This window comes from Paramacrobiotus metropolitanus, unplaced genomic scaffold, assembly GCF_019649055.1.
Source record: "Paramacrobiotus metropolitanus isolate TYO unplaced genomic scaffold, Prichtersi_v1.0 Parri_scaffold0000224, whole genome shotgun sequence".
Classification (NCBI taxonomy): Eukaryota; Metazoa; Tardigrada; class Eutardigrada; order Parachela; family Macrobiotidae; genus Paramacrobiotus; species Paramacrobiotus metropolitanus.
In genome coordinates, this window is record NW_026570444.1 from 31,022 (window position 1) to 58,256 (window position 27,235).

Genomic DNA, 27,235 nt, shown 5'->3' on the forward strand with positions numbered 1-27,235 from the left:
CGGAGAGCGACTAACCTGATTAGTCCTGGGACGAGCTGGATACCTGAAGGACCGGGCCGCTGCAAGCAGCGAAACCCGAAGCGTGCGATTGACGATAGAAAGGATAGCTATCGTCAAGCTTACCGTTAAGCCTTGCGAAATAGCAACCGCTCTTGGTGGCGATTGCATCGATTGGAACGGCTACAAATGCCAAATCACGAAACTTTTGAGGTATCAGAATAAGTTCGAATGGTTTTCAATTAACAAACGGAGTAAATCAGAAGAAAGACAAAATTAAAATACGGTGTTGCATCGTATCGTACACCGGACCGTCTATCGTTGGTGTGTGGCGAACACAATCTATTTATCGCGCAGGGCAATATTGGACAGCGCGCTTTCACTGCGCGCTGGACGCTGGTCAGTATATCGCGATGCGCCGTGAACGGATGCCCTTTTAGCGGTCCGAACCCAGCTGCTGAGCCCTGCCGTGATCCTTCGCCCGGTGGTTGTTGCGCTACTCATGTTCTTAGAATTGCAGTGCGGCGTTGGCACGCAGCAAGGACGACGCATCGGGCCGAAGTCCGCATGACTGCCAACATCAATAACCTATCCGGTCTAGCGCCACCATAACGCCACCGTCCACGGCGACATAGTGCCGCACTCCACCAAAGTTCACTATTACGGACAGGCAACCGCCCTCAACGACAGCCACCTCTTCATTCACAACTTCGACCCGGGAGTTTACGGATATTTTGGGAAGTTCAAATTGAAATTATGCTAATTATTCTTTCCCCTTACAATTTGAAGTGATACGAAAACGGCCTGTTCTGTGCTCTCGTTAGAAAATGTAAACTTTGCGATATATATGCGACCAGACGTCAAAAGCAGAAAACTCTGATTTAATTGGAGAAAAAATGTGGGAAATTATCTACAAAACACTGCGTCTATAAATTAGGATATCTTCTGTCAGAAATCTCTTCTAATTCAGCGGGCGATGTCTGTCTTGGCTCTTTCATTTAGGCAACCGGTTATGGGCCTTGTGGCCACAAAACCGGTTCCGGTGGAAAGGCAAATATCGCGTTCGTTTTATGATTTGTATCTGTACTGAATCTGCCATTAGCGCTAAACGGATATTATCTTGCTTGAATAAACGAGATAGTCGCAGATAGCAGCCGAAGATAAGCGGCATAAATTTCCACTCGAAGACGCGTCTCATTCTCCCACTCTGCAGTCTGCACTGTGAATGCTCCTTTTATCGCTAACAGTTTCCATTTTTTTGGCCAGTGCCAGTACTTTGTAATTGTATTAGACTTGTTGCTTTGAAACTGAGTTTAAGTATTAGCATACCATTTATCGGAAGACAGACGAAGAATTCTGGCAGTACACCAAGTAACAATTTTCGTCATGGACATGATTCTAAGCACTGCAATCGCGGGGTTCATTTTCCTTGTATTATTTCATGAGGCCGACAGTTTCCAGTCAGCTGGTTCAAGCTCCCAGGTAACTGCCCGCGCAAATGAGGCCAGCACCGGCTGGAACGACGCGGGGGTAAATCTACACCTCATTTTATGGGTAACCTATCGAGGACTTCGAATAAGCGTTTACAATAAGACGACCAACGCGGACTCAACCGCTTCGCCGGAATATTTTTTTCAACCAGCATTAATCATCAATCTGGCCAGCGCTACGAGTTACGTGAGTTCGAGAAAAAAGAGGGCGGAATTCAGCTTTGAAGTGCTAATGTGGGATGCAGCTCTTGAGGAATTGGTTTGGGACGCCGTCAGGCGACGACTGAAGCAAGCGGTGCCCAGAGCAAGCGTTGGCGTGCTGCCGATCGAAGAACTTCGCATTGGCACCCTGGGTAAGCGGTGGGTGCGGCACTGCATAGATTAACAGAAATAGCAGTTGCATCCAAATGGGTTCCCATACTTGCACGTGTCACGTATGCGAAGGGCACAGAAAAGGTCAAATGACATCCAGATTACGTCATTCCGTATTCGCAGGTAGCATTAGAAAATGTACGCAAGTCACCACAGTAGTTGACAGTGCAGCTGACCTTTAATGCTATTGCCGTCTATTAGTATAATTATGTATTGCTTTTACTTTGTACTGTAGTTACAATAATAATACTTTTATTTCAAACCACCACTTAAACACGTGTTAAATAAACAGTTACAAAAACAACAGCTCATCAAACATTTCCGCTTTCTCCACCGTACCCAAAACAGAAACCGCGTTACCACGCTGTATCTCTACAGACAGACGTTGTCGAAGAAATTCGTGCGAGCGAGCTACAATTGCACTTTGTAGCGGCACCTATCTTATGTGCTACGCATGCGTTAGTAGCAGTCTTCCGTATCGGTATTTACTAGGAGCGTTGTGACACTCGCATCTCCAGGAAGCTACAGGTTTCTGGAGGTATGAGTGTGTTGATTTGTGTCCCGACAGGTCACAACACCTACTGTAAAAATAGATCTTTTTCTGTTCAGTTGTTTGGTTCTCTTCTACGCACAGCAGTTTTATGTTAGGTCTTGGATTGTTCTAGATCTCAGCCCGAATTATGAGGTTATTAATCAGTGGATGCCCTACTCTCCGCAGCCACCAACTTTTACGTTTCGATTCAGCTGCACCAGCAGTGAAACCTGTGATCAAATAGTGCAGGAAATCAAGGAAACGCCACAGTTATTTCTGTACGACTTAAAGGTTTCCTACAGCCTCAATATTGCTCGCAGTGCACGGCGAACAGTAAAAGTCCAGGCGGAGCACATACAGGAGGGAAGATTGTATAGCCAGCTGAGACAACAAATTCCAAATATGGATGTAGTGTATCTAACGGCCAACGATGTCAACCAAATGATATTGGAGATTGCCACGAATGTTATGGCGACAGAGGTGATGGACGACACGTTCACTGAACAAGAATCGCTCCCGATCGCCCAAATTCTACAAGACATGCTGCAAATGACACAGCAGTCATCAGAATCGTTTCAGGTGATAAAGAGTAACGCGGTGGTCGAAGACCGGTCCGATACTTTAGCATCAAGGGTCTGCATGCTAAGGTATCCGACGGGTCAGCGTTTACAAAAGATGACCTTAAGCGATGACATAATATAAGCGCACGGTGTTGGGTGACCAACGGTCGGACGCCTTTCCACATTCTCAGGCTCGCGAACCTACTCGTAAGAAACCCTCACTAAACTTTGGTCGCAAAGTGATGTTTTTAATTGCGGGGAATGCGGGGAAGGGGGAGGGGCGTTTACTATTTTAAATGGCTTATGGCATTTCAGTAGCCCAGCGTCAGTATTAAGAAAAACGTTTTTGCATTCATTCTGGTTCCAAAACAGCCTGCTTTAAAAAATATGTAGGAGCCAGGAACCATTAAAAGGATTCAATGGTCATAGAAATTGGAATGAAAGCTGTCGATGCCAACGCCGTTTCATATGGGAGCTATCGAGTAAGCAGCACAATTGGGAGAAAAAGCATCTAAATCTTTCAAACTACTGAGCACTGTTAATTTTGTATGCAGTACAAGATGCCGGGTTAAAAATTGTATCAAATGCCAATTGTTTTCGCGAAGCCGGCGAGCGTTTCCCCCGAAAAAACTGCTGGAAATCCCATTAAAATAGTATCACTAATTTGTAACTTCTTGCAACGCCAAGTAAAGGGCAGGAAGCAACGTTGTACCATGTACGGAGTTTAAACGGAAAGTGATTTTCGCGCGAAGCCGACGCACGTTTTCACAGAGGGGATCGCTAAAAATTGTATAAAAATAATAAATTAACACCAAGTTTTTCTAGTGCACTTCTTGGAGCATGGTTTACTAACAACTGAGTAAATGTACTTACTACGTAGCACTGTAGCAGCATATGTGTGCTTCGTAGAGTACGACGACTCTATGCCTAATTCACGCACGAATACTATATTCAGTTACTAAAGTACCATAAAACAGTCGGCTTCAATGCAAAAAATCGTCAGAAATTTAACCAAAAATTGTTGAACATTTCTAAGCAATACTTCCCCCTTTATTGTTTCGAAGTACTCATATTTGAAAAAATCCCGAGAGGGGCGGCACACTCGTCTCTTTAAATTCGCCATTGCGTGGCTGATAGGCTGAACCTTCACTTTTGCATATTTTAACAGCATTTTGGTTCGTAGTGGAGAAATTCCATAATACACGCCTGTGAGGGCACGTCGGTTGCTAATCAATAAAGATTTCTAATTTACACATATCTGACAATATTAATACAAATTAAAATTCAAGCCTTCTATATGCACGGCAGCTTTTTTTAGGAGAGAACATGGAATTCGGTTTTTTGGCGTGATGAGAACAACCGGCCCGACCGAGTGACGAGCAAGCTGAACGAGCTCTACACAAAAGCCGATGACCAAAAGAAAGTGAAAATAAGGAATGAGCTGAGTAAAAGCCAGAACAGCAGTTCCAGCGTTGGCGGAAATGTCAGCGGTGGTTATGGACCCTTCAATGTTCAGGCAGCGATGCAAACGGCCTCGGCGGACTCAAACGCGTATGACAGTGCCAACGACAACGAGCAGTTTGTTGCCATCGTGAGGGAAGCCGCGGGAAAGAGCGTCTGGGCCGGAGAGCGATTTGTTGTGAAACCGATGAAATTGATGCGCATCAACATTGCCCGGCTGCAAAACTCTGCCACGGTTACCACTGCACAAGTTCGTCTGTCCAGGTCAACGGCGCACCTGACCAGTCGAATAAGTGTATTGGCGGAACCGTTGAATGATACGGCCGCGAGTAATATCCCTACTGGATCGGTGCAAATGTTTTATGGGGTGGATATTCCCGTGGGTTGGCTGCTTTGCGATGGATCTCCTGTTGACTGCAGCGTCTACCCGCAGTTATGCCATGTGCTGAGAGATGTGAACGAAACCGACATTCGAGCGCCCGACCTTCGTGGCCGTACAGTGATCGGTGCGGGTTGCGTGCGGCTCCCACAGACTACCGACAATTTCAAGGACTACGTGTTTTCCATCGGCGAAACGGGTGGCGAAGTGACTCACAGGCTCACGGAAGGCGAATTGCCTTCCCATTTTCACGATTACAGGAAACTCTATCACTCAACATTACAGACTGAGACGCTGCCTGTGCCCGTCCCTGCAGCTGGGGCGCCCAAAAAGAATGTCCCCATTGTTAAACCAGGGTTTGCAGACCAAAACCAGAAAACAGCAAGAACCGGCTCCAGTTCCCAACACAACAATATGCAGCCTTATTTGGCTATGAATTTTATTATAAAAACGTGAAGTAGTTGCATGGTTTCATCATATAATTTTTTTTTACATTAAATTTTATGAAAATCTACTCTGTAGGTATATCGCGATAGTCGACGATACGGTATAATAAGGTCGATGCCGTGTGCACGGGCAAACATAAGTGCTGGCTGCATGCACGGGCTTTTGTTTTGTGCTTCAAAATACTTAAGTATTTCTTTTGAGGAATACAGATCATTCTACGAACCGGTTCCAAGACATATTTTGTCAACTTTCTCGGTATGCCAGTAATGCCACCATCTAGATACCTGTACTACGAGGATATTTTACAAGTTGAACAAAACGTTCTGTGTGCGTTAAAGCGCCTAAGTGGTGTTCCCACGTGGAAGCGAAAAGGTCACTACTTATAATGGTACAGTATACACCGCATAATATGCATCGCGCTACCATGTTCTTTGTAAGCGCCCTAAGGACAATGGTCCGGTACATAGCGTCCAAAATCGTACACATATGTACACTAAAACTTTCGCTTGCGCGCACTCCGAATCACTTTTTTGGTAATATTTTATGTTATTCTAAAGCTAAATGATTTATATACATCATTCTGAAAACCGTTTTTGCGCGCAACATCCGGTTGTCGAGATATGGCGTATTAAACTTTCCAGCTACTTTAATTAAAGTAGGTGGAAAGTTTAAATGCATTGTTGTGTACCAAAAGTCTGATTATTACACGATCTTCTTGAAACTTTGCTGCAAAAGGCACATTCCCATAAAGTCGAAAGTGAATTAAAACAACCCCCATTCTAGCCGCTCTGAATGCCTCATGAAATGATTTACCTACTCGGGTAGTCCTTCTAATATTACCCTATACCCACTTCTGAAACTTTGTGTCCATGCTTAGGACACGCTTAATAATCCAAATTATCGAAAGGAGTTTGATTAACAATACATTGTAGTATTCTTCAGACATTTTTATTTGCTTCAACGAACAGAATGGGACAGTAGGGCAACCGACGGAAAATCTACGAGTACATATAAGCAGGCGGTAAAATGGATGCACAACTAATTAAACATTGCCATCAAGTTCAAAGACATAAAAATGATGATGAAAATATGATTTGTTAAGAATAATCATACAAAAAATCGCAACCGGAAGAGAAGACGCATCAAGGGTAGTGCGTACTAGTTAATGTTACTGGCGCTGGTGCTGTTATTGTCGGTGGTAGCGAGAATGGTACCGTTACTGATGGTGGTGCCGTTAGCGGTGCCATGCCATGGTACTGGTAAATAAATGGTCGTGGTAGCGATTACGATGCTGAAGCCGGTACTCAGGTAGTAGCGTTGCAGGGAATAATTAGGACATCGCTTAACCGTTGATTAACTAAGCGAAAGCAAAATTTTTATTAAATACTTTCTGAAATAGCTGTCATCATTTCATGAACGGTTTTCTTGTACATAACAGCAAAACAGCGCAATATGGGAAACGTTTCATAAGTTTTGACCGCTACTTTGTTAATTTTTGATACGTACTAGTGTACGCTGATGATTTATAATAGAATTATACCCGACGCCACGTTGGTATTTAATTTCTATCACAGCAAAATGACTGAATTTAAGCGTACAATAGGTATCTTACCATGAGTCAGTACATTGCTAGTGCACATGAAAGATTTTTTGCGCTATTTGCTAGTGAAAGATTCTTAAAATAATCACGACCAGCTCGCGTAACTGTCGTGTTTGTACACCATCGTCTCACATGCACTAATCTCATCTTTCGAATCCACCCATTTTTTAAAAACTAATTTATAAAAAAAAATTCGAACTTTTTTACGATTTTGTTTTAGTTCTTTTGAATGCTATAAACGTTGATCTTTTGAATGAAATTGCCATGATGTCAGCCAAGCAATGGACCTGTGGAGCCTGTGGTAAACCAGACCGACATTTTCTCAGCCACCCGGTACAACAGCCGTCCGTACATCAGGTGGAACAAAAAACAAACTTAATTGTTAATTCCGTAACTTCCACAGCGCCCTTTGGTGTGCCGGCTGCAGCTTGTATTTCGCAACCGAAGAAAATTACGATACCCGCGCCAGCAGCCGGGACGGTAATAGTGATACCGGAAATCATTGCGATATCGCATATTTGTTGACAAGTAAGCGACATCGTAATGATTTCCGATAACACTATTTCCCGTGCCAGTATCGTAATTGCTACCACTTCCTGTACCAGTTCTATGACAAGGTACCACTACCACAACCAGCACCGCTACAAGTAGCAGTAACTAGTACTACCGGACGCAGCAGCTACAGAGGTAACGGCCATCACCATGCATTACTTACCAGCAACGTCAGCGTATGCGGGATGACGGTAAACAACAGAGGGAATAGGTGCTACTGCTCTCTGTACATCTATAAATCGGTATCGTCCAGTGCAGCGAACGGCGTGAAATGGACGTACGCCGACTGGACGAACCATTCGTGGCGGCGAACATCGGTGCGGAGCCAGCAGTCTACCCGCGCCGACCAGTTGCTGACCACCTCGGCCATGGCGATGGTCAGCGTGCTGCTGCAGACGGGATCGGCAGCTCCGTCTTCCGAAACGGGGTGACTGATGCTGAAGGACCGCAGACCGTCAACGTGCGAATTTCCGGCGATGGTCTGCAGATAGCGATATGGCGCCACCAAGAAGCGCTCGTCGAACTTCCAGATAAAATGCTCTGCGTAGCCCGCCTGGCTGCAGTCGACGCGCCCGGTGCACGTCATGGAGAAGCTCCACAATGGCGTAGACACGTTGCGCATTGGCTCAGTGAAGACTTCTTGAGCCCGCTGTTGCAGCTGCAGCTCGAACTGGCGGAGCACGCAAAGGTCAGCGTCGTCATGGCAGGGCAGGAGACACTCTACCGTCCCGGCGGCGTCGCGGGTCATATTGTGGATGAGGAAGCGGGAGGTGTTGCGGTTGGACGTCAGCCGGTAGTAGTGACCTTTCGGAGAATGTTTTGCAACGTCGCCACGGATGGTGTCGTTGTGGAAGCGCCAGATGATCGACTGCCCGGATGCGGTATCGCAAGAGAAGGTCGCCGTGGCTCCCAACGGGACACGAACGATATTGACCGGAGGGGGCGCGCCGGCAGCTGCGTCCTTGAAGGAGGGCAGGATGACGACGTTGTCGGTCATGTTGGCTTCGGCCTGCTGCACCGCCAACGCGGCACGCTGCACTGCAACGTCAAGACTGGGCTTCGCGTGACACTGTATGTCCGTCAAAGGTCACGACAAAAAAAACTTACGTGTTGTCAGCGGCTGTCCAGCACTGTCGCCTCGCGCCACACGACTTATCACAGTTGCCAACATTCCCGCTAAAAGGATTCTGCGAAGCGTGCCGTCCATCATCTCCCTACGTAATGGGTGCATCAAATTGCACGAAGTTCCGTGCCACTGAAGAACTCCACAACAAAACTCTTAGATATTTTTATGCCACCAGGATTCGACTGAATTCAGGCTTGGTATTACCATAATGCGCATAGGGTGCTTCATGCTGCAGCTGTACGGAAAATGCAACCGATTCAAGCACCAACACTGTCCCACGGCAGCCCATGGCGTCGTTGTACTGCGGCTGCCTGGCAACTCATGAATTCAGGAGCAGATTTGCTCCCCGTACGACACTGCCCTACATAATTACATATATAGTACGAGTATGTTTTACTCATTAAAATATGATTAATCTGATTAAATTTTGTTTTCACTTTTCCATCTGTCATTTCCGTGTTTATATCAATGCAGGATAATACAACAGTAGTACAGGCGCAGACAGTATTAGCAGAACATGTACAGTGTACATATTAAAAAAACATCAAAACATCGCTGACGGAATTTGTCGTGTTAGCCGGATGCCGTATCATATTAGAGACTGTACCGAACGGACGGTTTTGCATAGTATTTCCCGCCCGATAGCCAACGGGTGTTATATGCATTGCTTGTGTTTTGTATTGCGTTTGAACGCGCGGCATCAGCTACACGAGTCATGTGGACGAGCAAAAGACCATGGCGGCGTTAACTACTAGCTGCAGCCACAGCTGCGCTTCCACGAAATCTTCCTCGGGACCCTGCGCAACGTGTCCTCAAGTTCTCCATGACGTGCAGCGGGCACGTCGACTGCAACGCCGGTAGGCGTTTACGAACACAGCTTTATTGGGAAGTACAAGTTACAACGGGAGTTTCCTGGTGGCGCCATACCGCTTTCCTCAGCAAGAAGCTCAACTTACTACAATGATTGCAGTGAGTTGCTGTGGAAACTGAAGACTGTACCGGAGATGTTAGTACACAGTAGATGCAGCCGAATTGTGCACTCTCCATCCCTCGGACCGCGCTCCGGCCTTGACTACCGGAGACCTTCCGGAGGAGACTTCTTTCATAGCTGCGCATTCGGCTGTGTCGCATCTCTACGTACATCGGTATCTGACGCCGCGAGTGCGTGACAGCGATCAACGTATGGCGCAGAAGGGATCGGTTTCCAGCGATTGCATCCTTTGTCATGCATGCACTTACACGGGATGATGATTGTTAGTACGTACGCGGCCCTAACGTAAGTGCATAATTTGCTTTACAGTAAAAATTCGCTTTCACGTACACCCTCCGTACAGAAAAATTCGTACGTAACTAAGAGGTGTACGGAATTCAGGGGCATTTTACCGCTTGTACAGTAATTTTGGTACGACCTTAACTGTATTCAATTCAGAGGGTGTACTTGTACGTGCCTAAGAGTGTACGTAATACCGAGGTTTTACTGTATTCTGTTTCTCTCGGTGTGAATGCAGCACCGAATATCGATAAGCACCATATGGGTAGACACGCCCGTGATTAAGGAGCCCACGTAAAAATACCTAACACTAAGTTTAACACCTAAGAATACAAAATGCAAATAAGTAAAGCGCCTTCGATTTACACACTTATGGTACTTACCATTAATCGAAAGAGATTCTGTTGTTGTGAATTTGTGACTAACTACTTTTGATATGTGATGTACCCGTATTTTGAAATAAAACCACCTCATCCATACACATTAATGCCTACAGGTGCTGTACTTATTTTCGCATGACCGCTTATTTTGAATCTAATCTCTATTTCCCTGGACAGATTAGAAAATGGCTTGGGCAGCGAAACTATATTATTTTTACATGATTTCTATGGGCTAAGAGGCAAAGAGGGAAGGTTACTTTCGGAACGCTCTTTGCATAACTTGTGTTGATGGTCAGCATGGCTGCGCAAAAGACTTCGATCGGGAACTGTGCGTGGCCGCGGTGACGGTGTCGCCGTCGCGGGCGCCCTATGGATACCTTAGCTGCGAAAGTTCAGCGCACGTACCGTTCGCGCAGGCGCCTTCGCGAGCCGGCAGTCGTATCTCCAGTCTCCAGATAAACAGACACCCCATCCCGTCGGTGTCGGCCTGTCGCCGCTAACGGTATGGATGAAGTGGGAGCTCGTGTCAAAACCATCCGGCGGCAACATGAGCTGCCTGCTAATACATCACTCCTTTCCATTAGACGAACGATGGATTTTTTATAGGCCGGCGTTTACAAATAAATGGCCTGCTAGGAAACTAGAAATACCCTATCTAATTCATCGTTCCTTTCCCCAGGGCTTTTATACCGGCAAAACTGCTCGGCATACGACGGTTACCGTTAAATCAACCAGTTGCACAGCAACCGAAGCGAGGCCAGTCTGTTAAATGCCTGCAGTATCTGATGTTCTGCCGATGGCACTTCGAAATCAGCAAACATCTCCCTACGGTGGAGGAGGCCTGCCAAAAAGCCGGCAATTGCGCGTGATTGGCTTTAACTGGCATCCATTCCGTTGCACAGCCATGGGTTAATTCGAAAAAAACCTGACATGCTTACAGTAGTTCCATATTTGGGTCACTGTAAGTTTACGATTTCATATTTTGGTCAGCATGTACGTATTAGAATTTCCTGGAAAAACAAACTTACCAGAAGGCCGAAGTGAACAGTTCTCATTTCAAAAGTCTGGCTCATGCATTTTCAAGCATAAAAATAAGAATGTATCTGTACTGTATATACAGCATATGGTATATACAGCATATACACTGTACTGTTCCGTGTAGTTGTCGACGTGCTGGACATCTTCCAATAGTTATTGCCTTTGCTGAAGCGCGGTTCCAAGTTAGCATTTATGGCGTGTCCCTTCATTTAGTCCACCGTTCATTTTTTCCACCGTACATTTTGCCACTGTTCAGTTCGATTCACATTACAGAGTTCAATTTATACTGCACCTGCGCAACCGCAACCCTGTGCTGAAAACGATTACAATGCTTTAGTTTTGGTTTCCGCAACTTTTCATGGGCTTTTCTTGCTTTTTCTTGGGTCCAGCATAATGCTAGGCTTCAGCGCCCAGCATCATGCTGAAAATGATTGCAGTGCTTTAGGTTTTCTTGCATGCAGTCCATTGATTGAAGTATCAGTGTTGGCTTTCCCGTTCACCTGTAACTTGCAATAAATAAAGCAAGTACCTCCTTTATACGAAATTTGGCATTCTAACGCAGTCATACTGCCATAGATAATACCATCCAGTGTCGGCAGAAGTGACCATCATATCCACGTCCCCGCCGAACACAACGCCGGCTGGCTGTCTTGGTAGGAGAACGACTCTGCGTGTCCCGGGGAGCGCCTCCCGCGGGACGATAATGTGCAGCATGCGCTACAGCAATATTATCTTACTGCGAATATTGATCCGTGTATCGGGGTACGGCGTCAACGGCTGTCCGTTCGGCGGTCAGAACCCTGGTAAGTTCGGACATTACCCTTCACCCACCGAAATACGAGTACAATGCAGAACTACAAAAAGGTAGATACTCTATTTATACGCATATCACGCAAAACGATTAAGGGAAGTCACCTGGTTCGTGGCGGTTGCACCAAATTCGTGTCCATGAACGAGAAAATACTCAGATTCACTTTTTTGTTTTAAAAAATATTCAAAAACACGTTTCTGCATTGATTTATGGCAGTTTGTTGTCGAGTGCCTTCTCGCACCCGGACAACCGGGGGTGTGACATTTCGTCGAACTTTTAGAATGCTGATTAACCTTTTGGCTTTAACTCCTCCTTTCCTATGTTACGCGTACAAACGGCTTTCACGCCAGCGTTTATAGAAATCGTTGGGTGTGGTCAAAGAATGTCGTAAAACAATGCAAAAAAAGTATCTGGAAATGCCGCGCAAGCGAATTTGGCTCTTCCGGGTCTCTTCTCTTATATAATCGCTCCTCTGTGCAACTGCAAACCAGGTGGCAGGTGCACTTGCGATTTATGCGCATTGAGTGCGCTCCGTGTGCGTGTACACGATTACTTTGTTGGTTTGACGGTACTTATTAAATTTTTGAACTGCATACCGACCGGCGAATTTTTCCGTTTTTTGGGTTTCTGCAGTGTATCCGCTGACTGGCTTATCAGTCCGTCCCCGGTTCAAAAGATTCCAAAGTGAACCAATATATTATACAGGTTGCAACAGGAACACAGCCAATGCGCATCATATCGCTAGTTCGCTGTATCCGAGTTAGACCACAGCATCTGCTTTTAACGTGCATCGTATCATCATGTACGAAGCTACGTCACGGTTTGCTTTGCAGTACAACGTCTGCGTCTAGGCATGGACGTGGATCTGGCCGAAGCCCGCATGACGGACAACATCGTCAACCTGGATGCATGTTCTGGAAGACGCCGCGGACGCCGGGCCGAGAGTTCAGCTAGCGCCCGATGCCGTCAGCCGAGTCCTCGTGGGGGGCTTCACGGGGTTTTTCTGCGACGCCGCAACGGCAGCAGTGGCGCAGCGCATCGTCTGGCGCTACCACAACGCCACCCTCCACGCTGTTAACGCTCCCGATTCCCCCAACGGCCAGTTCTACCAACAGTTCTCCACGGCCAACACCAGCTTCCTCGTGATCCACAACGTCAGCCGCGACGCTGCCGACACGGTGGCGTGTTTCCTGCTCTGTCATGGCGGCGGTGACCTTTGCGTCTTGCGCCAGTTTCACCTGCAGCTGCAGCTGCGCGCTCAGGATGTCTTCGCGGAGCCCATGCGCGACGTATCCACACCGCGATGGGGCGTCTCCATGACGTGCAGCGGCCGTGTCGACTGCAGCTGGACGCCGCCCGCGTCGCACTTCACTGGGAAGTATTACTACTACTACGTGGCGGCGCCCTATCCCGATCTGCTCGGCTATCAAGTCCCGGGCTTGTTCACCGGCTCCGTCACCTTTAACGTACGTGTCGGCGCCCGGCGCCGCTGATCCCCTATGCGCCAACACCCTGACTATCAGCAAGAGCGAGGAGACCGCACATCGGCGTGGGTGTATTGCTGTCTGCGCACGCATCTCCGCCACCGCCACTGGTTTACCCAAAAAGCATTCGTCCACTTCGCGCAGCCGCAGCAGTAGTTAATTACGCACAGCTGCACAGGTCATTAATAATTAATCACGAATGCATGATTGCGTTGTGTAATCGAAGGCATCACTGCATACAACTGACTATGCAAAATGATCTATACTTCTATACTCGGTACCTCGATCCCGTGGATGGTTTTTTAGCGAAATGCATGTATACTATGCTGTAAATTGCTTGCTTGCCTTTACCTGTACGGGTACCATGTTTTGTCTGTCCGTATCGTGTTAATTACCGTGTTGTTAATATTCTGATTAAACTGTACTGCTAGTTAAATTGCCATTTGACTTACTTTTGGCGCTGATGGAAAGACCGGAAATGGTCAGTCGGTCTACTAGTATAGTGAGTCGGCGAAGTCCGCCGTAAACCGTAAAACGGGCACCGCTTTTAATCAAGAGTACAGAGTTAGACAGAGCTTGTGTCTAACGAATTTCTGTCTGCTCCCTCGATTAAACGGCGCCCGGTCGCCTGCCCAGGCGGACTTCGCCGACTCACTAATGTTTATGATTAGGGACGATTATATTCAGTCCGATTTATATTATTAGCGACGACTCCAGTCATCCGTATGGTTATGGCTGCGAAATTTAAACATTATGGCTGCGAAATTTAAACAATTTTTCTCCATATACCCAAATTCTACTCGTACATTGAGATTCCTGTTCATGTATGTACGAGTAATTGGGGAATGAAGCTGTGCCAAAATATAATACATAATAGTACTAGCGGGGTAATTAGAAGGGCTCTGAATCTTCTGAATAAAGGGAATCTGAATCTTCTGAATCTTCTGAATCTGAATCTTCTGAATCTGAAGCTCTGAATCTTCTGAATCTTCTGAATCTTCTAAGGGCTCTTAAATCTTCTGAATATACACTGGTACTAGTATGACAAACGGTAAAAAAAGAATTCGCAAGGTATTTAATGAGACTCACATCTGCTGGCGGTCGATCTAAGGCGCACTATTCGCTGTCGGTTACCGCCCGCGGGGGAAGGTTACCGCACGTTTTCTTAGCGTGCAGTTGAATTGACGCTGCACGGCGGAATTGATTGCATTTGCATGGGAGTGAAAGTGGATCGCATGGGCATGGTTGATTTACAAAAATTTTTCTGTCTCCTCGAGTAATGCTGCGAGTTGCGTGTACACTGTACAGCCACTTTTGTGTTTTATTTCCATAATGTCACCGCTTCATTCTTCTCTGTCAGGTTATGATCTGTCCTGATCTGGGCGCCACTGCCTTTCCTCATCTCATTATTCGTTTGCACGGTGTCGAGGAACCCAGACACAGGACACGTATCGCATCCTGTTTTTCCTGGCCACCCTCACACTTGAGTAAACCGCTCCCTCAGCACTTTTTATCAACCGTGGCACTTGGTTCTACAATCCGTCCGATGGCAGTCTGCGGTGGGTGGCTGGTTCCCCGCCGGGCCTGTTGAATTGTGGAAGATTGATCGTGTGTGCTGTTGATCCCTTGGGTCGCCCGCCATGCCTCAAATGGCCGCGGCGTCCCCTCCCTCCCGGGGCCGCCTGCACGGCCTGGTGCGCGCCGTCTTCGTCGTGTCGGTGGTGCATTTGTTGGCGGGGCAGTGGGTGTTGTGGCGGGTAAGCAGTGAGCCCAACGACACGGACAGTTCGCCGCGCAACACTCCCTTCTGGAGTCAGGACGTCCACTCGCACTTTCCCTTCTCCGAGTACGCCGAGACCGCGGGCCCGTCCTTTCTTGCAGGTGAATGTTGGCCAGTGTCTTTTTATCAGCGCTGTTTTGATGGCTATTTGTACAGATAGAATGTAAGAAGCTCTTTTATTAATTTCAAATTCTTTGACATTTATTTCAGTTTTTAATTTAGTTATTTTATTTATATTGTTTCAGTGATTTTATTTCCAGTTTATTTAAACTCGGATTTTTCTTACTCGATTCTTCCGTACATTTTCTATGAATTTTTCTGTTTAGTTTTTTCTAGCAAAATTGTGCATGAATTAAATTCATTTACCTGAATTTGACTGCAATGTTTTCTGTTACTGTAATTTTTGCCATAATCTCTGGCTGGTTGAATTTGAACTTCTGCCTATTTGGTTTAAATTAAATACTTATTTTTTTAGTGTTTATACTACTGTTTGCAGATGTTTTCGTTGTTATAATTTTGCAGTTTTGATTTGAGTTGAATTTTAATTTTGAACATAAAGTTTTGATTGATTATTGGCAAATTCAAATTGTATGTGACATTTTTTCGGAATTCCTTTTTTTCAATTTTTTTGGCAGGTTTTAAACGTTAATTTTTGTAAGAATTTTCACTTGGGATATGCAGTTGTTGTCTAATTTGTTAGCGGGCCACTACTCGAGCCGGTCGGCGTTTAAGCGCGGGTACGCCGTGGAGGAGCGCGTGTCGGGTGAGCTGCCGCAGCTGCGCTCGCGCAACTACACCGGCTCGCTGTACGGCATCATCATCGACGCCGGCTCCACCGGGACGCGCCTGTCCGCCTTCCACTTCGTCAAGGCGGCGCGGCCGCCCTTCATGCGCCTCATCAGCGAGTGCGGCAAACACGTCAAGGTAACGTCGCTCTTTTTCCATTTTTCACCTGTATTTTGTTGCCCGGTTGGGAGGAAATTTTTCTGCAGTTTAAAATCATTTTTTTTATCGTTTCTAATTTTATTTTCCATTTTTCAGCTCTACTTTTTCGCCCGGTTGGGAAGGAATTTTTCGGCAATTTAAAATCCCTTTTTAATTTTTTCTTCCATTTTTCAGCTGTAGTTTTTTGCCCGCTTTGGAGGGGATTTTTAAGCAATTTTAAATCACTTGTTTAATTGTGGTTAATTTTATTTTGTTAGATTGAGTTGCATTTTTTTATGTATAATTTATCTGTTGTTGGCGGAGTTCTTGCTTGAATTTTTTTCAAATGATTTCAAATTTTGGTTGTTGTTTGTAGTTATGTGTTTTTCAGTTTCTTCTGTTTGTAATTATATTGCCGGTGGGAAGTTAAATTGTTTAAACTGGATTTGCTATTGGGAATTTTTATTATTTAATGGCTTAGTTTTCATGTGGTTTTTCTCGCTGTTTTTCCGTGATCGGTCGGTCAGGTGTGTTTGTTGGTTGCAGCCGGGTCTGTCGTATTACGCGGCGGAGCCGGCGTCCGTCGTGCACAACCTGGCGCCGTTGGTGGCGCGCGCCAAGGACTGCGTGCCGCCCTACGCCTGGAAGAGCACGCCGCTGGAATTGAAGGCCACGGCGGGATTACGCCTGCTTCCGGCGTTTGTTCAGGACCGCATCCTCGACCACGCCAAGGCCTGGCTGCACAACGAGAGCCCCTTCGTCCTCAGCCATGACGACGCGGTAAATCACAAATAAATACATACAATAAGCAAATCGATTTCGGGTGGAAAAAATATCTGTAACATGTGTAGTGTCTCAGCGATATTTTTATTTCTTTTTATATTAATTTTAAACAATAAGGAAAAATAGTTGCTGATTTTTATTTCTGCTTAAAAATAAAAATCAGCAGAGATTTTTATTTTCTGCCTAAACTAATTTTAAATAATAGAAAAAAATGACTGCAAAAAATTGTTATCTAAATGATATTTTTATTTCTTTCTAAATTAAATTTAAAAATTAAGCAAAAATGATGTCAAAAAGTTACTCTCCCAACGATCTTTTTTGTAATTTAATTTTAAAAAAACAGCGGAAAATACTTGTAAAAATAGTTGCTGTCTGAAAAAATATTATTGTTTCTTTTTAAATTTAATTTAAATAATAGGGAAAAATAAATGCAAAAAACAATTACAGATCTGTAGTGTTTCAGTGATGCTGGTGTTTCTGTTGGAAATTAATTTGTCAATAATAACATGGCGTTTGTGGTGGACAGATCAGCATCATGGAGGGCATCGACGAGGGCCTGTACAGCTGGATCACCGTCAACTTCCTCCTGAACACCCTGCACCACCACTACGACACGCCGGACGAGTGTCTGGCCGTCGCCGAGCCCGACGCCGAGCAGAACACGGAGCGGCTGTTCCGCCGCGAGCAGCTGAAGCGGCAGACCTTCGGCACGCTGGACCTGGGCGGCGGCTCCATGCAGATCACCTTCGTCCCGCTCTACGACCAGACCATCGACGAGGCCCCGCCCGACCGCATCCACCACGTCAAGATCTTCGGCGAACGGCTCAAACTCTACTCCTGGAGCTACCTCGGCTTCGGCCTCATGTCCGCCAGGTAAATTCCCGTATTTCTACAAATGCTATCAATTACGTTATGATTTAGGTTTTCAAAGTGTAAATTCCCGGTTTTCTTACAATTGCGATTAACAATTAAAATCTAATATAGAATTTCAAAATTTAAAATTTGATTCTTTGAATTTCGATTTAACTTTGGGTTAATTTTGAAGTTTTCCAGTAAACAATTCAGCTGGCGTTGATTTGTAAATTTAAAGCTAGTTCTTTAACTTTAATTCGATTTTTTAAAGATTTCTTCAGTCGTTAATTTTGGATTATTTTATGAATTTGTCGAATATACGGTACAATTATGTTAAAATCGATTGCTAAATTTAAATTTTGGGTTTTGTAATTTAAATTTGATTTTTCAGGTTGTATTCGAAGCGTTAGCTTCAGATCATTTTTGGGTTATACGTACAAATAAATAAAATAATCAAATTAAAATTGATTTTTAAGTTTAAATTAAAAATGTAATTTTGAAATTTAATTGGATTTTGGCCTTTGTTCGAACCGTTAAATTTGGATTCTTTTTTTGAAACTTTTATTGAATAGTTAGGTAAAGTAAAATGGATTTCTAAAATTGATTTGAGTAATTGGGTTTCTGCATTTTAAATTTTAATTTGATTTTTTAATTTTAATTTGAGCCATTAAATTTAAACTTTTTTTTGGATTTTTCGAATAAATAATTCAACTTAAATTTAGTTTTATAATCCGACTTAAAAATTTGATTTTTAAATTTTTCTTTGAGCTCTTTAATTTGAAATCAATTGTTAATTTTGATTGGTAATCAAATAAGTAATTACAGTTGAGTTGATTTTTATGAGCCTGTTAAATTTAATAAGTAGTGATTTTATTGAATGATTATTTTAATTTAAATTAATTTCAGAATTAATTATAATTTCAGAATTATTCATATATAGGATGCAGATGTTCGGATTCCCGTTGGAGACCCCCCTGGAGGCCGTCCAGACCGTCTCCAACGTTCTCTCCTCCCCCTGCATCCTCTCCCCACACCCCGTCCCCTGGGAGCACGCCTCCACCGAGTACCGCGTCCACGCCGCCCCCTCCGCCGACCCCTTCGCCGCCTGCGCCGCCCGCGCCTCCCTCATCGTCTCCCGCGCCATCCACCACCAGCCGGAAGTGGCCCGCGAGTCCTTCTACGCCTTCTCCTACTTCTACGACATCGCCGTGGAGGCGCGCATCATCCCGCACGTCGCCGGGGGGCAGGTGCCGGCCGGGGTCTTCCGCAGCACGGCGGAGGCGGTGTGCCGCGAGGGGCGGGGGGAGGGGCGGCCGTTTCTGTGTATGGATCTGTGCTATATCAGCGCACTGCTGCTGGAGGGGCTCGGGCTGCGGGTGGACCAGGATGTGGTGCTGCGGAAGAAGATTGACGGGGTGGAGACGTCGTGGGCGTTGGGCGCCATGTTCCACATGTTGAACACGTTCCATAACACCAGTAATATTGATCTGGGCCGGTGAGGATGACGCCCGACGATGCTGGGAATTTTCTGGATTTTTTTGGGATTTTTATCGAATTCCGGGGATTTTTTTGGGATTTTTCGGAATTTTTATCGGATTTTCCGGGATTTGCTTGGGATTTTTTTTTGCATTGACTTTTACGGATTCTTTTGTGGATTTTTTTGGCATCGCGTTTTCCGGACGGAGTCCGTTTTTTTTCCATTGCTTTTTTATGACGATTCAAATTTTTCTGGAATTTTTATCGGATTTTTCGGCGGAATGTTTTGGATTTCCTGGAATTTTTTGCATCGCATTTTCCGGATTTTTTTTATTTTTCTGGATTTTTTACATTGCGTTTTCCGGGCTGATTCCATCTTTTTTTGGTGACGGTTCAAATTTTCCTGGATGTTCTACAATGATCCGAATTTTTCCGGATGTTTTATCGGATTTTTCGGAATTTTCGTGGAATTTTTACATCGCATTTTTCCTGACGGATTCCTTGATTTTCGCGGCTTTTTTTAAAAATGATCCTGAATTTTTTTGGCTGTTTTTATGATGATGGAAATTTTGCTAGTTTACAATTTTTGAAATCTCATGTGATAGTTATTCCGCGTTTTTCTGTCTCTAATTTATGGAGCTTTTTTTCATTTTTAAATCGCACGCTTTTGCTTTTCTTTCTCATCGTTGAAAGCGTGTGTTTTCTTATTGTGCCGGCGTCTGTCGCTGGCTGAGGAATGTGTTGATGAGCGGAAATACTCAGGACGAAGATTGAAGTGATGCGCCACACGCGACAATAGCGCCTCTCTCGAGGCGGCCGCTTTGTCTTACGTAATATTTGCACAAACCGCCGCGTTTTGTGTACGCGCACATTTTGCCGTTGTTTGTACGCTGATCCCTTCGATCAACACACCGCAATTTAATCAGCCGCTTCAGCGCTTTTTCACCGGCTTTTTAAACCTCCGGAACATTCCGGTTTTCATGCATTTGGAATTTTTACGAAATTTATTAACAGAAAATGCGGTATTTATTGGTGGTATTTTTGGGCGTGGTGACCGCGCAGCGCCCGGCGCCGGGCTCGTTCCCGTGTGAGCCGCGGCTGATGCGGGCCACCGGCACGGACATGGAGGGTCCCTACTACAAGCCCAATTCGCCGTTCGGCCGCGGCAGTGGCAATCAGCCGACGGTGTGCAGTGAGAACCTGCCCGGCACGCGGTTATATTTAAACGGCACCGTCATGAAGGTCACGCCCGACCAGCCCTGCGGATCCCCGATCCGGGCGCTCCTCGACGTCTGGTCGGCGGATGTCAACGGGGCTTATAGTAATATCGCGCCCGAATCCCCGGATTTTGTGAGTATACTGTAAATCCGCATTTCCACATTTCTTGAACAACTGTTTTTATATATACCAGTAATTATTTTGTAAAATTTTTTATGTGCCGTGCTTCATGCTTCTTATAAAGTAATTTATAGCATTTCTTTTTCGTTTATTTTGTACTATTCTGTGCAGTATTCGCAAATTCTTGTTGATATCTACACGATAATGTTTCTGTTTGCTAATATTTTTGTGCATTTAAACATTTTTGTATGCATAAATCATTTTAGTTTTTTGGAATTTTTTCGGTTATTGTATGGTTATATGTAGAAAATATTATTTTCTGTTTTTTTTTTCCTCGTATATGCAGTGTTCGCACATTTTATTTTTTATATATACAAAGTTACTTTTGACTATTTTGTTAGATTTCTGTACTGGAATATTATGCACATACAGCAAATATTAATGCGACTTATACGAGTACAATCGTCTGATTTCAGTTCTCCAGTATTTTCGTTGCATAATTTTCTGGCATCTGTCTACATACAGTTAATTCGCCCTGCGAAGCGTGCTTAAATTAGTAATAATGCATTTAAGTGATAACCATTAAATTTATAACGCAAATAGTAGCAACTATGTAGTGAAAAAAAATCATCTAAAATTTGATGGATGAATGAATGATGAGTGTGTAAAGGAATACAAAATAAATGATAAAATGAAATAATAATGAATAATTGCGGTCAGACATGCCGGTCGCGCTTCACCACGGACGAGCGCGGCAACTACGCCTTCTCCAGTATCCTGCCGGGACGCTACTACGACAGCGGCTGGCGGCCGGCGCATGTCCACTGGAAGATCACGCCCATCGACGCCAACGGTCAGCCGGTGGGCCGGACCATCACCACGCAGATGTACTTTGTCGGAGGTGCGTTCAAATCGCAAACATCATGTGCATGAATTACAGAAATGAACTGAAAAGTATATACGAATATCATCAGTGTGTTAAACGGTTTCATTATCAACCGATCTCTTCGAATTTCTGTAAATTCTGTACACGGACATTGATATAAGGATCGCTTACACCGAACCGCTGATCTAGAATTTTTTAATTTTTAAGTTGATTTCTTAATTCCTTTTCTTTCCTAATTCCTTTTAAAATTTCTTAAAGATTTCTTAATTCCTTTTTAACGTTTAAAAAATGCTGCAGCCTGGTTCTGTATTAAAGTCACTATAAGAACGAGTCACCCATTTTAGTAAGTCTATGACGGCAACCGGAAGTTGCGCGCGCAAACGGTTTTCAGAACAATGTATACAAATCATTTAGCTTTAGAATGACATAAATAAAGTATTACAAAAAAGTGCTTCGGAGTGCGCGCAAGCGAAAGTTTTAATGTATGTATCCCATTTTCGACGCTATGTACCGGGCCTGGCCATTTTCCTTAAATACACGGGAAATAAAATTTAATTATGTACGCTATGGTGATAATACAAGGATAATCTTTCGATTATGGCTACGCTGCATGATACCGATTTCTGCTGATTAAGGATAAATGCCGATTGAGTAATGACGAAATATTTGCTGTACAGATCAGTACCGGGCGCCCAACGACAGCTGCGAAGCGTGCAACTCCGGTGACTCCAGCATGGTCACCCACGTGACGCAGATCCCTGGGGGCGGGACGGCCGGCCGTTGCCGGCTCCTGGCATATCGTCCTCAGCGAATGCGCCGGTTGATTTCAACGTAACCCGGAGACTACGATTGTTGGACCGATCGCTGTATTGCATTTAAATCTCTACGGATTTTGGATGTTTTTTCAGTGTTTAAAGTTTGATAATTTTAGTTAATGTAAATCTGCGCAAGTGTACAGATATGTGTCCTGGCCGCTGCCGATCAATGTATTTTTTCAATATTCAATAATATTATGATAAAGTCAATATGTACCGTAATTCTGTACGGACCAAGGACTGTAATAACGATGATTGTACGGGTACTTACCGTAAAACCCGATATTAACGCCCTGGGCTTTTATTTTTTCGAGAGGTTTGGGAGGGGGCGCTTAAAACCGCAGGGGGCGTTTATTGCGGGGGGGCGTTTAATATTTCAAAGGAATATCGCGCTTATGATGTTCAAGTTTTAACGAGATTTGTGTGTTTGGACATTAAAGGAATAATTTTGAAACCAAGACATTTGCTAGAAAATCATGGTTTAACGGGTGTGCTTAAATGGAATTCACCTAAATAATTAAGATGTACCATTCAGACTGTAACGACAATGCTCTAAAAAAGCGGGGCGCCGCAATTTATTAGGCGCCCCGGGGCGATAATTTCGGGGGGGCTTCTATTATTTCGAGAGCTTCGGGAGGGGGCGTTTAAAACCGCACGGGGCGTTAATTTCGGGGGGGGGCGTTAATATCGGGTTTTACGGTAATTCGGTGTTGGGCGAATGTGAATAAAAAGCTAGAAGGAGGGCTAACATTAATAGCCTTCTCCAAGTCAGGCATGCTTCGCAACCGGATAATGTGCACTCAGGTGGTTCTCACAGCGATGTGTACAAATCTATTGGCTACAGAAAATTATCATAAAAAAAGCGGAAAGCTGGTGTTTGGGAGTGCGCGAAAGCGAAAGTTTTCGGGAATGTACGTAATGAATTGCAGTTTTGTGGTGGGCCTACACATGTACAAGTACGTGTACCGGTACATATGTACATGTACGGCCGTGTGTACATGTACCGGCGCACCTCCCTTAAAACAACACACAGTAGTGCCTTTCCTTTGGCTGGTACAACTGTTCCAAGAAATCACTACGAGCGCAAAAAGATTTAATCGTAGTGATTAATGATTCTCAGTTGGCATCATATGATAAGGTTTTGTTCTGGGCAGCTTGTAATGCCGCATTCTTTGGCTTTCTTCGCCCTGGGGAGTTTACTGCTTCTAGCACACACACGTTTTGCGCATCTCGCACTCTCTTGCTCTGTGATGTCTTCTTTCATGGGAGTTCGGTGATTGTAAACATAAAAAGATCAAAAACAGATCAATTTTCTCGCGGGTCGGTGCTGTCTCTCTCAGCTACTAAACGCTCTGTTTGCCCGTATCGCGCTATCTTCAGATTCTGGGCACTGCGTCGTGGTAATGGCTTCTCGGAGAATTATCCACTGTTTACTTATCTCGACGGTTCCTTTCTGTCTCGGGCTCGTTTTGCCGCTATCCTTAAATCGGTGTTGCACGGTATCCCATCGGCTCGGCACTATACGCCGCATAGCTTTCGTATCGATGCGGCTACTGCCGCTTCCGAGCTTGGTTGCTCTACGGGCCAGATTAAGCTTGCTGGTCGCTGAACGAGCCACGCGTTTTCCCGGTATATCCGGTCGGCTCGCCCTGTGGAAGTACCAAATAAAGTTCATTTCCGGTCCGCACCCGGCGCTGCCTTAACACACAGTAGTGCCTTTCCTTTGGCTGGTACAACTGTTCCAAGAAATCACTACGAGCGCAAAAATAGACAGAGGCGAACGAAGTGCTTAATTAGAAATACCTAACGTTCTCCCAGGTGGACCGGAGCACTGAGCAGGAATTCCGGCTGCCAGAAAACGCGTACATTTAGCGTTACTGATGACGTTGCAGTGAGGGCGCGTGCCATTGTAAATCGCACTGACTATTCCCAGTCGGCACCATTAACAATAGCGCGCGCCAGTCGGGATCTGTACAGCGGAGCCCGCTCCCGCGGCTGGCAGTTTTTGTAGTGGTTATGGTCAATGGCCAGCTCGCCATCTGCACGCGGTGAAATAACGCGTTAACTCTGTCCAGCTAAATGGCAACGGAAGGAGCGGACCTCCCGGGAAACAGTCAACGGAAAATCCATAAAAATGGATACGTGCGCTGTTGACAGGGAGTTGGCAGTGTGGAATAAGTTACCAGCAGATCTTCATAGCAGGTATTGTCTACAGTGCTCTGTGCATTATACCCGCCATAAGAGCTGCCGGTTCCGTAATACGACGGAGAGGCTGCAATCGCCTGAACACACAGATGCCATTCATGACGTCGTCACGGTCACCGTTAGAAGGGGAATTTGGAAAGGTCAGAAAAGCGAAATACTCGCGAGCTGCAGATGAATGAATGCAGTCCTTCATCGAGCCTCCAGGCGCTCATATACGCCGCAGACGCACACCGGCCGATTAACTCAGCAATCAGCAATATGTACACCCCGAGAAAGATATCGCTGCTACAAGATTCGCACCCAACCTGACAGGCTCGTGGCGTACTTTGCCCGCTAGACATCAATCCGATCAGTGTTAAACAATGCCGCAATTGTATTTAAATATCGCGAGCGCTGATCAAATCGGCTGATACCACCAGCATAAAGTCGCGGAAATTCGTGGGAATTGATTTTTCTTTTAGACATATTCTTATTATTCTAAAGTGTGTAGTAAGTATATTACATGTAGCATTAACATAGGACAACGGCCCCTTTCTTTGCAGCACACATTACGCTGTCAAGCAAATAACGGTCAAACTCTTTAAAAAATTCATTTAACACGTACATATTTAATTTTTAAAGTAATCTGCAGAAGAGAACTTGGAATTTTTTTAGGGTAGTTCACTTATTTGCTTTAAATTGAGTAGTACGTACTACGTACGTCAGTATACCTACGTAAGTTTTTGCGTTGCTTTATTACATTGCTTAACCAAATGATTGGTATACACTGGCGTGAAAACTCTTTGTACGCGTTACATCCGGTTGGGAAGTTGCGGCAGTCAGAATACTCCATCAAATTTAATTGCAATTAGGTGTAGCAAAAGTCTCACTATGTACCGCTCTTCTCCACATTTTACACATACATGCACGTAAGTATGACTGTGTTTCAGGATCGTCCTCACACCGAACTGAGGTTTTAGGTTTTTTTTTCAACTTTAAATGCATTTCAAACATTTTAAAGTTATGTAATTTTAAAACTGGAGAAAAACTGACGCAACTGTGAACCGATGAAAGAACGAGTTGTGCACGCATACGAATTTGGTACCATGTACCGGGTGACTTCCCTTACAGTTAATACCAGGAAACATAATTATTAATACCAGGAAACTCCGGTGATAACAGAATAATCTTGTGTATTGTGGCTACGCAGCATATTAACGATTTCCGCTGATGGTGGATAAATGCCGGTTTAGTAATGACGAAATATTTGCTGTACAGATCAGTACCGAGCGCCCAACGACAGTTGCGAAGCGTGCAACTCCGGCGACTCGAGCATGGTCACCCACGTGAACGCAGATCCCCGCGGGCGGGGGCCGGCCGGCCGTCTCCGGCTCCTGGCATATCGTCCTCAGCGAATGCGGCCGGTTAAATGGCGCCGGTAGCCCGGGGACGGCGATTTTTGAATCGATTTCAATTAGTTCGCTGTATTACATTGAAATCTACTGTACGTACAGAGTATATTTAATACGGTGGTTACCGTAATAAGCAGCATAATAAGGGTGATTGTGCTTAGTGTGATGTGGGGGGCATGTGAATAAATATTGGATAATAGCCTTTTTTATTACAGTAAGTCGTCACACGATCCGGCATGCATAAAACAACATAACTACAGCTGGCATAAAACAATTTATTTCACCAAAATACGTACCTATCTGCTCGACACACCATTACCAGATGCCATGGATACTTCGTGATACGTCTTAACGTACGCATAGTGCGCCAGCAAATTAAATGTTTTTCTTTGCCACAACCAAAGACCGTTTTGTCCACTGTACTAATTAAGACATTATGCGGTAGCCAAACGACTTATTTGCTACATGGATTTGAAAAGCGTAAAGGTGCGCGAAACCTCCGTTACTCTCAACTCCTGACGTTGTGTTGTACAACCTACAACGTACCTAATAAAGAGAACTATCAATGTAAGCAAAGGAAGCCCGTAATTAAGCAGCCATAAACAGATGCTGTGGCGGGTCAGCAACGTTGATCCTGATGTTTCGAAGGCGCGGGAGATTGTGCACGGGAACAACTGTTGCACGTCGTAACCGTTAACAATAGCGCACGCCCATCGGAGCTGTTTCCCAGCGGGAAGCGATTCCAGCGGCCGGTGGTATTTCCAACGGGTGCGTCGCCATCTGGTGCAATGACGTGTACATCCTCAAACAAAATTACTACGGAAAGAGCGGACAATCCAGGAAGTAGGCAAGGGACAATCTAACACGTGTGCTGTTAGCGGAGTAAGGGATACACCCATGGGCCGGCAGCAGCAGCCTCCTTTATGGCTGCAGTACTTTATGCTGTACGTGCTGTACTCTATAAACAAGTGCGGCCATAAAGGACGCCGCCGTCCGGTAGCCATCCTGCTTTATACATTTTCGGCGCTCGCCCCACCTGGACACACACAGTGACTAGCGTTAGAATTACAGGGGAAACGGGAAAGGTAATTAAGAAAAGCAGAACACTCGCTAGTGGCAAAACTAACGAATGCACAGCTGGATCGAGTATCCATTCTCTTTTATACGCCTTGCACAAATTCTCAGCAGCCGGCCACGAAAGAACCCAACACATCCACGCGCCACGGCGGATCCCATAAGCACAACTGCACCCGCCATTCTTGGCAGGTTATGCCGTATGCTGACCG

The 27,235-nt window shown here is 45.1% G+C and overlaps 5 protein-coding genes across 7 annotated transcripts; 4 read left to right on the forward strand and 1 right to left on the reverse strand.

Annotated features, from left to right (window-relative positions):
• The first annotated feature begins 1,214 nt into the window (after positions 1-1,214).
• Positions 1,215-5,465, forward strand: LOC129601261 (uncharacterized). Its single transcript, XM_055500019.1, has 3 exons — positions 1,215-1,840; positions 2,525-2,970; positions 4,270-5,465. Exons 1-3 carry the CDS (start codon positions 1,384-1,386, stop codon positions 5,245-5,247), a joined length of 1,881 nt encoding a protein of 626 aa, XP_055355994.1. The 5' UTR covers positions 1,215-1,383; the 3' UTR covers positions 5,248-5,465.
• A 725-nt stretch (positions 5,466-6,190) lies between these two features.
• LOC129601257 (uncharacterized) lies at positions 6,191-10,770 on the reverse strand. 2 transcript variants are annotated; one of them, XM_055500013.1, is made up of 3 exons: positions 10,572-10,770; positions 7,554-8,459; positions 6,191-6,236 (listed from the first exon to the last, which is right to left on the reverse strand). In XM_055500013.1, exons 1-2 carry the CDS (start codon positions 10,713-10,715, stop codon positions 7,623-7,625), a joined length of 981 nt encoding a protein of 326 aa, XP_055355988.1. In that variant the 5' UTR covers positions 10,716-10,770; the 3' UTR covers positions 6,191-6,236; positions 7,554-7,622. The 2 variants fall into 2 exon arrangements, with proteins under 2 accessions (XP_055355988.1, XP_055355989.1); XM_055500014.1 differs by lacking the exons at positions 6,191-6,236; positions 10,572-10,770 and adding exons at positions 6,266-6,595; positions 8,498-8,815 and having other exon boundaries at positions 7,554-8,428.
• LOC129601258 (uncharacterized) lies at positions 8,996-13,890 on the forward strand. Of its 2 annotated transcripts, XM_055500016.1 has the most exons (4): positions 8,996-9,792; positions 10,846-11,127; positions 11,781-12,007; positions 12,849-13,890. In XM_055500016.1, exon 4 carries the CDS (start codon positions 12,921-12,923, stop codon positions 13,506-13,508), a length of 588 nt encoding a protein of 195 aa, XP_055355991.1. In that variant the 5' UTR covers positions 8,996-9,792; positions 10,846-11,127; positions 11,781-12,007; positions 12,849-12,920; the 3' UTR covers positions 13,509-13,890. The 2 variants fall into 2 exon arrangements, with proteins under 2 accessions (XP_055355991.1, XP_055355990.1); XM_055500015.1 differs by lacking the exon at positions 10,846-11,127.
• An 838-nt stretch (positions 13,891-14,728) lies between these two features.
• LOC129601255 (ectonucleoside triphosphate diphosphohydrolase 5-like) lies at positions 14,729-20,258 on the forward strand. The gene is made up of 5 exons (XM_055500011.1): positions 14,729-15,380; positions 15,980-16,203; positions 16,750-16,983; positions 17,513-17,859; positions 18,779-20,258. Exons 1-5 carry the CDS (start codon positions 15,140-15,142, stop codon positions 19,335-19,337), a joined length of 1,605 nt encoding a protein of 534 aa, XP_055355986.1. The 5' UTR covers positions 14,729-15,139; the 3' UTR covers positions 19,338-20,258.
• Positions 20,259-20,268: 10 nt separating this feature from the next.
• LOC129601256 (catechol 1,2-dioxygenase-like) lies at positions 20,269-22,575 on the forward strand. The gene is made up of 3 exons (XM_055500012.1): positions 20,269-20,664; positions 21,373-21,553; positions 22,216-22,575. The coding sequence occupies exons 1-3, from the start codon at positions 20,332-20,334 to the stop codon at positions 22,371-22,373; spliced, it is 672 nt and encodes a 223-aa protein (XP_055355987.1). The 5' UTR covers positions 20,269-20,331; the 3' UTR covers positions 22,374-22,575.
• Positions 22,576-27,235: the final 4,660 nt, after the last annotated feature.